This window comes from Melopsittacus undulatus, chromosome 6, assembly GCF_012275295.1.
Source record: "Melopsittacus undulatus isolate bMelUnd1 chromosome 6, bMelUnd1.mat.Z, whole genome shotgun sequence".
NCBI lineage: Eukaryota > Metazoa > Chordata > Aves > Psittaciformes > Psittaculidae > Melopsittacus > Melopsittacus undulatus.
In genome coordinates, this window is record NC_047532.1 from 84,414,171 (window position 1) to 84,427,622 (window position 13,452).

Genomic DNA, 13,452 nt, shown 5'->3' on the forward strand with positions numbered 1-13,452 from the left:
GCCACAGGGCTGCAAACAGCCTGCATCCCTGCTGCCCTGCACTGGGCAGCCGGGCTCCCTGCTGCTGCCTGCCACCAGCCCAGGCTTCCCTAAGGCAGGACATGGCTGGATGAAGAAAGCTGCTTGTGTCAGTGAAGCGTCTGCAGCCTTGGCTGGGTAGCAAGCTGTGATGGGGTGTCTGAGGATGAAACCCAACAGAGTGTTTCAACAGAAGTTAAGAGGCATGACATGCCAGAGCTCAGGATGAATAGCAGGACTGTTGGAATTGTTATTTATGCAAATACTGAAATTTAGGCTCAAACCAGGTTTTATGTCCCAGTAAATGAAGTGTAAGGAGAAGGGGGTAACTGCACAGCCTGCTTTTCAGGCTCCTTCTCCTGTTCACTGTGCTGCTGTTTGGGTTGCTCTCTTAATCCATATATGGCCCCAAAATGTTCCTTTTCTTTCGTTGCTTGGTAGCAGCTCCCATTCAGGGGCTTTGCAGTTACCTCTGAAGTCAACTACCTGGACTTTCTGACCAAAGGAGAGCTTTAGTGTTTGTCTTCCTGAAGTATCTCCAGATACAAACCAGGCTGGGGCAGATCACAGTGGTGGGAGTCTGGTCCTTCACCAGCAGTACCTATGCCTTCAGTAGCCTGATGTATCCTCAGCCAGTGCTGGCCCCGAGCACAGCAGTGGTGGCAATCAGTGGCATTAGCTTCCCAAGCTGTGTCTGTGCTGTGTTCTGTGGCTCTCCATTTCCCACTGTCACCCACCAAGGGGCTACCCTGGTTTTTTTTACCTGCCTCAGGATAAATGTTCCTGCTCTTCCTTCTTGCACATTGGTCATGTTGTTTAGAAACTTCAAATAGGATAATAGGGAATCTGAAGCTCCATGTCTGCATGTCTGATCTAGTTCAAGATGTCCCTGCTCATTGCAGAGGGGTTGGACTAGATGACCTGTGAAGGTCTCTTCCAACCCAGACTATTCTGTCTTAGCTGAATATGGAGAAGCCATAGGAATATGTGCTTTCCTCCAAATGAACATGGAGCTGCAGAAGGTTACATGGGATGTCCTGCTGCAAACACCACCCATTTCAAAACTCCTTTCTTTGTATTATGATAAGCATCCTATTTTCAAATGTGCTTAGTGCTTTACTTGGTCTTGCTAATTGCAACATTAAGGACCTCTTTGGGAGCAGGTTTCACAGTCCCAAAAGATCAGTCTCTAGCCCAGTCTTCTACAAGTATGCAGTAGCCCTGAGTGGTTTGTGTTTTGCATAAGGATGATAATCCCATCAACTGAACATACCAATGTTGCAGAAATGTGGGTTCTCAAATACGTGTTTGCAGAAAGGCTTGACCTTGTTCCTTTGTTTCATTTTCTTTTCCCACTGGTCTGCAGTCAGACACAGACAAACATTAGACAAAGCAAACAATCTGGGTTTCCACTTGCACAATGGGAGGAAATAGGAACTGAAAGGAGAAAAAAACCAAAACCCTGGACAGAAAAACTGCTTCTGGTGCCTCTTGGGTTTTGCAGTTCCTGAGGGCTGTGGTATTGACACTTGGAGTAGGGGTGAAAAAATGTCCTTTTCCTGCAGAGATCAAGATTGTTTATGTTAAGTGAACCCCATCCATCTCTCTTCCAGGCAATGAGAACTCGGGTAGAATGTTAAGTGGTTGATCGAAGTTATATGTTCTCATCTCTTATCTTGGCTAATCTGTTGCTATTTTAGTATATGGGAAGTCCTCCTATACCGCTGCCAATGTAGCTGTGTTCTGTTGTGAGTTACAGTGATATTTTTGTTTGCTTGTTTAAGCACGTGACACAAATTGGGGCCCTGAGAGAAATTAGTGATTTTTATTTTATTTATATATTTTTTAACTTCTTACCCCTGAAATGTCTAAAAAATGGAATGCAGTGTAATATTTTTAAATAATTTTTATTTCTTGATAAGGAATATATATATATATATATCAGTATTTCTTCATTAATGCAACATGCTTTGTCTTAAAGTGCACTGAGTGTTATTAATTAACTTTTGTTCTTTATGTATCTATGTGCACGTTGGATTTGACTGTTAATGTTTTACAACCTGAGTTGTGGGGCATGCTAAATAGTGTTCAACTTCATAGTGTGGTCTGTACTGAAGTGATAAATCTTTGCTCACTTCTTGGAACATATCTAATTGTAGAGTGGGAATTAGCATATAGGAGAAGAAATCTCAGGAGCTCACTCTGATGCTGCAGTGATGTGTGTTCTTCTTCTTGATAGCGCAGTTAATGGCAGAGAAAGCTATACAGGGTGTTTATGGAGGAGAGGGAAGGGGAAATCCATCAGCTGGCTGTGCGGCTCAAGTGTTTTTGGGTGAGACTGTCTGGAAGTTGGGTGCCAAATATGGGGGTAAAAGGGCAAATGTATTGCATCCACATGGTCAGCACTTAGGCAATGCAGCTGGGTTGTGGTTTTATGGATGTCCCTGCATCCTGTGCTGCTAGCATGGAAATAGTCACAAGGAATGGAGTGTGCTCCAGCTGGGAGACGGAGCTGAGGGCTACCCTAGAGGAGACCTGGAACAAGGCCCAGGCTTCCAAAGCTCAACATCTCAACAGTATCAAAAGGAGAGAAGAAATGCTCTAGGGGAATAGAGTTCTTTGATTTGCAGCCCCAGAATCCAACAGACATCCAGAGATGTTGTGACAGAGATGCCACTAACACTTTATAATGCAAATCAAAGTCAGCTTTCTGCAGCCTGAGTTGCATGATTAAAAGGATGAAGCTGTAACCAGATTTATAGCTGCATTCCCACCTGGCTGGTGCTCACAAGAAAGAAAGACTTTCTGAAACTGGTTATTATGTGCCCAAAGCTGTTGTGTAGTGTGGTGGGTTGGGGGTTTTGTGTTTGGAGCTTTTTCTAACTAACAGAATTGATGTAGATTACATGTCATAGTTTACAATGAAATGGACCATTGCTGAAATCCAGTGCTAGTATTCAGTGCATGACTGACCCTGAGCTCTGTTTCAGACTGTTAACTAACAAAAACAAGCTGTAAGCTTCCAAGCTCTTCATAAATTCTTCCTTCACATTTATTCCTGTCCTATTTCAAGTTTTGCATTACTGCTGTGCTTTTAGCTGAAGAGCTCCAGCCATGACTATGGTGGGTTGTCTCACATGATACCAGTTACTGAGTCTTCCTGATGGAGCTGGTCTTCCTGATGGAGCTGTCCTATAAACTGTTCTCAGATGACATTTTTCAGCATCAAAGTGATACAGCCTCAGATGTGCTAACCCTGACTGCTTTTTGTATATTAGGAGACAGCAAGATGCCTGTTGTGAGCACCCTTTGCTGTAAAACAGCGGCTGTGCTTTAACTGCAGTGCAAGAGCAGCCTATCTATAGATTTGATGTTCTTGGGGTCCTCCTCCCTGCCATGCTAACCCATCAGCATGCACTGGGGAGCACACTGCAACTGCATGGGGTGCTGCTGTTGCCTGCCTGCAGTGTGAGCTGATGTTCCCAGGCTGACTCTGGGTCTGGTGGTAGCAGATGCTGCTCTCCTCTTCTGAAAAGCTAGGTCTAAGTAGAAAAGGTGGAAAGGGAAACAGAAGGATCATGACTTCGTTAAGGTCATGTGGAATAGGACACAGGGTTTCCTGGATCCCTATGCAGAGCATTGTTAATTTGATGCATAGTTTCTTAAAGGCTTTCCTTGTGTTACCAGGATGGAAAGGGTGGAGAGGAGAGGGGTAAAAGGGTGGGGTACAGAAGGCTGAGCTGGAAGTGTACCAGCAACCGCAGGGTCACACAGCTGTACCCGAGATGGGCCCAAGGTTCATCAGTGGGTTGTGAACAGGAAACCTGCTTGCTGAGGTTCACTTTCGGTAAGAGCTTGCAGCTGTGCCTTCACCTCTCGCCCAAAGGGCAGGTGGCCACAGCCTGCATCAGTTAGCCCATAATAAGGGCTTCTGGCTGAGAAGGTCCTTTACCTCCAACAAGCAGGTCTTGCTTTCAAACACAAATCTTCACTATCCAGAGAAGGTCCTAAGAGTTAAGTTTGAGGTATGTACCAGTTGTCTGGATTATACAGGCAGACAATGCTGTGAAGGGTCACCCAGGAGTCCCAACAGCCCTGTGCAGATGTTGTGAGCTGTTTGTATCTGTGCACAGTCTAAGTGCACTGCACATATCTATGCCCGATGGCAGAGTGTGTTTGATGTGAAATTGCCCTCCAGGTGGCCACAAAGATGCAAACTGGTCCAAGGCTTCTGACATCTGGGAGGTATCTCAGCACACAGGCACCTCACAGCTGCTTTTTCAGGGAGAGAGAAGTGGGGTTGTCTTGTGGTTACAGACAGGACATGGACATAGTTAGGACTTCTGCATACTCAGAACTACCAGCTTCTTTCTGCTACCCTGCAGCAGGCAGCCCCTGCCCTTCAAGTGCACTTTTTCCTGCTGCGGTTAAATGGGGACAGCTTCGTCAGGCAGACCTAGGAACACGTGGACATCAATGAGCACGTCTTGCCAAAAAGGAAGTGTGTGATGGGAATGCCGTGGGCTGCCTTGGCATGGTGCACGGCACTGGAACAGGACAGCTGGGTTGTGTTGTCTGGACTTGCAGTTGTGCATTTCAAATCCATCAGAGTGTAAGTGGGGAGAGAAGCTGATGGGAGCTCTTTGCTACCCTTAGGAAGAGAGGTCTGCGCAGGACCTGGGAAGGAAGCTGTAAACCCAAGCTCTCTGCATGGGACCCACAGCCTTACAATTTCATGTGTGTGTCACTGGGACCTTGGGTCTCTGGCTGTAATTGTGGCCGAAGCCAGGGACTGCCCCAGGTTTTGGTTTGCACCTACCAGGAAAAGGTGTTGTGTGTGAATGCATCATTCTGTAAATACACTTAACTCATGTAAAGCCCCTTCATCAGCTAATCTCTTGACTGTTACTGCTGATACCCTTGTTTGATGTAGATAGAAAAATAAGTCTTGACCCTCAGTAGAGGGCATAGATAAGTAGTTCCTCTATCTAACTGAGATAACAAGGTGAATACACATCCAATAGAAATATCCCTGGGCGGTCTGTCCTATTCCATGTCAGCCTCCTTGCAGAGATGAAGCAGGGTTGCAGCTCATCCGAACTAGATCTTTGGTATTAAACCTCTTCTATAAATGTGGCTGCAATGAGCATGATGCAGATCTGAAGGATCTGTATGCTGGCCCCAGGTTTGCTGGATGTTACAGTAGTGACTAACTGGCAACTGCAGCAGAATCTTTATGCAGAAACACTTTCTGGAGATCAGGAATTTAGCTGGACTCAAAGCTAATGGGAGAATTCCTTCCAACTTGGATATCTCATTACAATGTAGGCAGGAACTTCAATTTTAGAAAGTCATTGACGTTCAGAATTGTTTGTGTCTAGGCTCTGTGTGAGCTGCTAGCATTTAATGCTGTATTCTTGGACAGGAATATGGGTGACTTGCAGATGGCTGTTGGATGCTTTGGCCACATCCTCCAGAGCACAAATCACAAAGGTTGAACTTGTGTGTGTCTTATCACTGGAAGTAAGTGAATCTGTTGGTCTCATTGGTTTGGAAACAGTTAAAACAGCCGGTTGCTCCTAGGGAAATCAAAACACCACCTTTCTCAAAACAATTCAACCCTGCTCAGCTTGGTGACTTCAGTAGAAGGAGCAATGTGAGAGTTCCCATGAACTCTGGCTAACCACTGAGATGTATTGATAAATGAAAAACATAAGGGCTGGGCCCCTGAAACCTTCCCTTACTTAAGCACTAGTCTCAGTGTGTTACCAGAAAGCCCAGGGCTGGTTGCAGGACGTCTGTTGCTTTTAGAGATGTCAAGGAAAATGAACTCAAAACAGTTTGAAAAGGTTTGTGTGAAGAGGGTTGTGGCTTGTTTTGTTGTTGTTCTGAACTGCCAGCACAGTCACAGACTGTGCATTAAAGCAAGTGTAATGTGGAACACGTTACCCTCCCCAGATCAGCTGCACAGGCTTTAATGGTTCTTCTCCACGTGAATACATATGTTCCCTGAAAGCTTCATCCCTCTTAGAGTGGAGTCTTGCTGTAGCACACTCACTTTGTTTTGGGGGGGTCAATAAGGTGCCAGTGTGCAACCATTGCTTACAGGGACTGCTGGTGTTTGGGTCAGCTGTTGGGGGTCTTTGCTTCAGCCCATTTTGTCTTGTAACTGAAGAGATAATGAAGTTCTGAAGAGGAGAAGGAATAACACTTAGGATGCTCCCAGGCTTCTCTGGTTGTCTCTGCTGACTGAAACTTTGCCTTGCCTTGAGAAGGGTCCAGGTTCTCTGGTGGATTGAGCTGCTCTCTGTTTTGTTCCAGGATAAGGAGCCTGAAAGAACGTAAGGGTGTGAAGTGCATGTAGTTAACAGAATTTGCTGCCATGTAAAGGCTGCCTTACCCAGTCAGCATTTATTACAGGTGAGCAGGGATGGTTGGCTGCAGCCCTGTGTGTTGCCCTCAGGTTAGCAGTAACCCCATTTAGTGTGAGGATGATGAGCATTAAGACAAGGCACAGGATGTGATCCTGCCCTCTCTGCACACCTAAGCTACTCTCATCCAGCAGTCATCACAGTTGCAGAGATGGGAGCTTTTGGGAATGCAGGAACAGGATTGCTTTGTGAATCTCAGTTAATGGGGGGACATTTGTTGTGAGTCGTGTTCACCTTTGCACAAAACAAAAGGACTTGCTGTTTTTCTTTGCTAATTTTCCAAACCCTTTCAGGGGGATTTAGTATTCTTATTTGTAATGGTAAAAGTGAGTGAGAGCAGCAGGTTTGCGTGCAGTGGCAATAACCTTGTCTGTAGAATAACAGATGTCTGTTATACAGAGGGACAGTTTGACCAGGTGTCATGCTTTGAAGTCAAAACTGGATGTCAAGCCTTTGTTGTGTCCTTATTCTGATGAATATTCAATACTAAATGCAATGGTAGCCTCATATTAATTCCATGGCCAGAGACATGGAAGCATCAGTGTACTTGACTGCAGACAAACTGGAGTTATGTCAGGGTGCCAGCATGTCTAATGTAACTGTATTTTGTGAAGCCCTCTCTCACTATATTGCCAAGACATTCAATGCCTGGAAACATTGCAAACAATGGCCTCCAACAAAGGAGCCGTGGCAGTGCAGAGGAAGCTCGCTAACCAGGATTGACATCAACTGGGATGGATGCTGACCAAGCACTGGCACTCATCACTTCCCAGCTGCACTTGGCCATGGTCATGTGTGTCACCGGCCTGGGGAGTGTGTGTGCTGTTTGTCTTCCTCCTGAGGTCTGTGACAGTGTCTGAATCCTATCATTCTAGTTTGTAAGCAAGAGCTTTGCAATCCCAGGAGTGTTTCCACAGAAAGAGGACACTTGGAAATACACAGAAACTCAGCAGGATTTAATTTGGTGTCAAAGAAAACATGACTGTGACATATCACCTGAGAATGAGGAATCACTTTTCATTGATACAAAATTGCTTAGTCTTAGAAATAACACTCGTAAGCAATTTTGTGTAGATAGAACCTGGGTTTTAAAATGACATCAACACAGCTTTTAATTTTGCAGGTGTAAATTGCACCTGCAAATCATGTTGTCTGCAAACTTCAGCATTTCACACTTGAGTTCCTGATTTCCTATGGCTTGCTTAACTGATGTCAGTTATTTCATCGTACAGCTTTGCAAGCACTACTATTTCAGGAATAAAACTACAGTCTCAAAGCTTCAAACCCATTTCTGAACGTTTGATGGAAGTGAAGAGTTAGTATGGGTAGCCAACCACACTGGTCATACAAATCTTTTGATACTACCCTCCAGTATGAGATTAGTGGGGTTATCACGGCAAAAGACTGCATCTCTTCAGCAACTTGATCTAACCAAGCCATGACACTGCAATTTACAGCAAGATTCCTGGTTGTGTTTCTAACATACATTCTTGTGAATCACATTTTGACAGTCTCTGTATGAAGTTTACTCTTTTAATAGCTTCATTTTTCTATTACCTTCCTTTTCCTAGCTGTGTTTTAAAAAAGCTACCCACTTACCTACTCTAAAATGATCATTATCTGCTGCTTAATAATGCCCATGGGGTGTGGGCATTTCACTAATGAAGTGTGTATGGATGTAGGCACGCAGGCATTCAAAGCCCTATGAACGTTCTTCGCCACCACCACCGCAGAAGATTACATTTGAGAATACAAAGCCTCTGCATGCTTTTTTGGGAGATAGCTGAGATACAGTTATAAAACCAGTCCATATAGCTCAAAGGTTCTTGGAAGCCCACAGACAGGCTGCCAGATTGATGTACTGAAACCCGGCTTTCTCTCTACCTTGAGGTGAGCCACAACGTGTAGGATGGGAAGGCAAGGACTCCCCAGCACACAGGGGCTCTGGATTGCAGGTCAAGGTTGTTCTGGTTGCGTCTTCCTGAGACTGGGCTGTGATATCCTAGAAGAGGAGGCTTGAGGGGTGGCAGCATCTGTTGAACAGGAGTTGGATGGAGACCCATGAACTCATGCCATGTTGTGCTCTGACAGCTGAGATCTCCCAGCATTGCTGCTTGCTTTGTGCAAAGGGTAGCTTTAGAGCATGGTAAAGATACAGATCTGATAACACATCACACAACTTCACTTTGGTGGTTTTACATCACTGAAAGGCTGTTGAGACATGATTGAAAGCAAGTGCTGCAGCCAAGTTGTTATATGCTTAATTTGTCACTGTATACATAATTTGCATACATGTTTTACTTACAGGCTTTTGTTATTCTAACAGGGTCGCCATGTGAAGACTGGTCAGCTAGCAGCAATCAAAGTGATGAATGTTACTGAGGTGAGTTCATGTCTAGTAATAAAAAAGTTGTCATCAAGGCATAAGGAAAAATAACTAATTAGCCAGTGAGAAGGTGAGAAGCTTGTTAAAGATGATCTAGTGGTATAAATTATGGTTTCTGAGCACCAGTTTATGTTTTGTAAAGGACTGAGAGGTGGTAATACAACCAGATTCTTCAATTGTACCTGACCACTGGTGGCAAAGCAATAGGGGAATGCATTGCTGTGTGTTTTCATGGTCTATAATAGCAAAGAGAACTCTCTTCCTGCCTATTTCTAGTTGTTTATCTGTTTCCAGAGATAGCAAGTAAAAGATTTCCTGTAACTCAGCACTGCCCCTGCTGTGTTTCATCACATCCTCTCTCCTTGTGTGCCATCCATCCTCAGAGCAGCTACCCTGACAGCTGGCAAGAAGGAACATGTTAGAAATGTAAAAGTAGCACTTTCTTTATTGTTATTTGACAGATGAGAGGATGAGACAGTTTAATTGGCACAGTCGCTGCTCACATTTGAAAGTAGTGTCAGTGCTGGAGCAAGATGGTGACGAAGTTGCCAAGTATTGATCTCTGTTTCTTCCTTTAAGAGCGCAGCCAGTAGCGAAACAGGTTGTTCCTTGAGACATTTGAAGCCCATAAAAGCTGGGGGCACTCCCTGCATCCTTTTCTCACATATACTGGAAGTCTGTGGTTTTCTACAATGCAGCTGGTCTCACTGAAGACCATTCTGTCGCTCTGGCAGTGTAGGTATGGAGTACCAAACTCCAGGGTGAAGTTATTCCTCTTGCAATGCTGTGAAATAAAAACCAAGTCTGCCAGTGGTGCACCTACATGTGCTGTTTTGGATGAGCACAAGCAAGCCTTACCTGCATTCTTCTGTGTCTTTTGATCATCTTGGAAGACAGCAGACCAAGTTGATGGCTGTGTGGGCCTTGTCATGTAGAGCAGTCCAGGACAGTTCTTTCTGGTGTAGGAATCCAGTCCTGAACAGGAAGTGGTCTGAATTGTACATTGGTTATTTGTACTTAAAGGCAGTGCTTTGGCAAAGCATGTCTAAGGGCTGGTTTGGCTGTGGCTGCTACTTTGTCAAATACACACGTGTATCTGTATTGCCAGGTTTGCTCTTCTCTGTGCACAGAGGATGCATTTTTGAATGAGTGCTACATGAGGTTGGTGGGTTTTTGTGTTTAGCTCTGTAGGTACATTTATCAGCAGGTGCTTTGGCTTTTAAAAATGGCATTTACCAAGCAGGAGGCTGGTGGATTTTAGCATGTGAGGAGGTGGGGTTTGAGTCATACAGATTCTTGAGATCAGAGCACCTGCACGCTTTGGTGGAGGAGCTGGCAGGACAGGTCCTGGCACAGGCTCAGAGACCATCAGAGGTTCTGTATGGACTGCTTTCATCCTTTACTGGGTCAGTCAACAGTGCGTGAGGGCTGGCCAAAGATAACACTTGTGGGCAGAGGATGGGATTGAATAAGGGTATCTCGTATGCTAAGGATCTGAGCTACTTTCTTGCTACTTGAATATTCTGCAGTGGGTTTTTCTCCCCCAGCATCATGCTTTCATCACTAGAAAATCCAAATGAAGAAGTCTTTCATCTGAACAGTTCTTCATAACTGGTACATTTCTGCCAAAAGGTTTTGTTTCACCAATTTTCTTTCAGCAAGAAATCATTTAATCAGAGATTTCCTGACCAGCTCCAGCTGTGATTGTTCAGCTCAAAGATCTGGGGCACGCTAAGAGCTAAGCAAACTTGCTCTTCATGTCATAAGCTGCAGCCCTGGGCTGGTTTCCTAAGAGCAGCAGCAGGTTGCTGTGGTCATTGCAGGATCCTCTGGACATCTGTCAGGAAGTGCTACCATGTGGTGTTACAGGGAGAGTGGGGAGCACTTTGAAATGGTTGAAGGGGAGCTGGAGTCAAGGTATGCTCACGTGTGTCTCCACACAGGCACTGCTTCCTGCTCTCTGATGGTGCCAAGCAAACAAAGTGCTTACAAAGAGGTTGGATTCTTGCTGCTTTTCTCTTCAGCTATTGGTGCAGGTGATGGAAGAGTTGTTCTGCATCAAGTCATTCTCTCTCTGTCCTTGGGTTCAGCCTTTCCCCATACCATAATAATAGTTAAATGAGAAAATGATCATTAGAACTGCCCTAGTACTAAGGGGTCTCTTGGTGAAGTGTTTGTCAGCTGATGATCTTGTTTACATTTGAGGTCAGAGGCATGTGCTTTCTAACTTCTTAATGTCATTGCAGAGAGGCCACGTGTTCAAAACCAGCCTTTGATCATGAGCCTGACTTCTTTGCACATGCAGCCATCTGTGCCCAGAAATGCGTTGGTTTGTGAAAGCAAACAGCTTTTTGCACCTGCACATCTGTGAGCTTGTTTCCTTTTCTAAAGCACATGATTTATGAACAGATTTCTGGGCCGCAGGGGGATATGGCTGATGGTAACACCGACAAGAGGGGGTATCCTGAGCATGTGCACTGAAAAGCTGAGGGTGCTTGTGTCCCCAGTCACCCTGCTTGAAGGATGTATGTAGTACTGAGACTTAGCAAGTCCAGGTTCAGTTCTTGGCCCATGGGACAGAATGGCTCGCATTTACTCTTCTGCCAGACAGAGTACTTTCTGCCCACTTTCTGCCCACTTGCTTTCTTGTATAGCCCTTTACCTTACAGACTGATCGATATTTGAAGTCATCTCTTGTCTTTGGAGGATACAAGTGTTTGGCTTGGAGGGTTTCTGCTCAGTGGTGGGGCTCAGCAGGGAAGACCCCTGTCCAGTCTAAGCAGTGTCTTCCCAAGGCACTCATGCTGTATCTGAGCAGCATACAGCAGTGTGTGAACACAGGTATGGGCAAGGATGGGCAAGGGAAGAAGAGGCAGGTGCAGGAAGGGAGCAGGTGGCAGCCTCCTGGGTGAATAAAGAAGGACACAAGATAAAGCAGGAATTAGATCATCTTGCAGATAATGGTAAAGGAGCATTACACATGTGCAGCTACTCTGCTCTTGGCAGCGCATGTGGAGGAGCCTACCTGGTATTCCAGCAGTGCTCACCAACAGGCACATGCTTATCTTTGTTTTAAGAACATGGAGGCAAGATTGCCAAGTAATAGAAAGTGCTGGGATAAGAGCTGTGCCAGCACAGTCCCAGCATCCAGTAACATAACAGGGCAAAGGAATAAGAGCTGAAAAAGAGGCACCAGCTGTGAGGAAGGGGTTGAAATCTGCCACCTCCCCAAGGGGAACAGTGAAAGCTGCAGGCTGGTGCTGAGGGCAAAGCAGGGAAGCTTTTCAGTCAGGCTGCAAAGTTCCTGCAGGTGGGCAGAGGTAAGAAAAACCCCAAAATCCTAAGATCTGATGTTCAGTAATCTGGGGTAAGGCCTTTACCAAAGATGAACGTTGCCCCTGTGCATGTATGGTTGCCCTAGCAGAGGGAATGGGCAGGATGCCGGAGGGATGCCAGAAACTCATATCAGTGACAGGACTCTTGCGGTCAGGTCCAGGATGTTGGTTCCTGTGTCCCTACTCTTTGCTTCCTTCTCCTCATGAAGGTGTTTCCAGCCTTTCATGGGTGCTATCTGGAGTCCTGAAGGGACTAGAGCCTTGTTTTCCCACACAGAAAGCATCAGCACAAGCTCTCAGCTCCCTTTTGATTATGCCCTGGCCCTGTGCAGAGAGAAATGGGATCTTGCTTGTGAAGGATTTCCTGCATGCTCTTTTCTCTTGGAGACTCCAGGTGCTGCATCAGGCTCCTTCTTACCCTAAGTCAGACAACATCCAGGGCTGTATCAAGCCAAGAGTTAAGGGTCCTTCTTTCTCCTCAATTGCAAACAAAAGTGAAATATCTAGTGTAATGTGTGCAGCTGTAGAACCTATGTTCAACAAAGGGGCTGTTCTGAAACCTGAAATAGCTCATTTTGCTTCAAATAGAGTTGGTTTACATTTCCCATTTCCTAAAGCTTAAGACAATTAGGCTTTAGTCTGGTAACATGCCTCCTGCGGATTGGTGTTACCTGGGGAGAACTCACTGTTCCCTTCTGTTCTGGTCGGAATGATTTTTGTGTGGTCTTATTTAAGACACATCATATGCATATGCTTGAGGGAATTTGGCTTCTGCCTGTCAGGCCTTAATGTTCTGCTACAGGTAGCAAGGACTATACAGCTGGTTTTGTACGAGTCTGTTGTGATGGTTAAAGGAATGCATCGATGGCAAAGCTACTGGAAAATAATGGGAAGTGCAGAGAAATGTCCTGTGGGGCTGAGCTGTTCTTGCTGTCTCTGTTTTTCCCTTCAGCTGGTAAGTGCTGACTGGGATGTTTCGCAGCAAGGTGAATTCATTTTCAGCTTTGTCATACTCCTTTTTACTATCCAAGGGCATCTTGCAGCACTGCTCATTCCCTATTAAAGCAAATGAGACAGCAAAGTCTGTGTTTCATCAAGTATTGTGCACCCTTTCTCTGGTGGCAGCATAGCAAACAGGCTAGGTCCGGGAGGACCTCTTCAGATCAGGTAGTTCTCCCTGAGAAAAGGGCATTTCCTCCAACATAATTATTGAAACTTGTGATTCCATTAGTTGTCCTGTTGTGCACAGTGCTGGGTAGAAGAGAACATCAGCCTTGAAGAG

General features: G+C 45.4%; 1 protein-coding gene across 1 annotated transcript in view; it reads left to right on the forward strand.

Moving 5' to 3' along the window:
- The window catches only part of NRK (Nik related kinase), an 81,940-nt gene that overhangs the window by 21,766 nt on the left and 46,722 nt on the right, over window positions 1-13,452 (forward strand). The window contains exon 3 of the mRNA XM_034063728.1: window positions 8,776-8,832. Within this exon, the coding sequence (XP_033919619.1) occupies window positions 8,776-8,832 (57 nt within the window). The remainder of the gene's footprint in view (window positions 1-8,775; window positions 8,833-13,452) is intronic.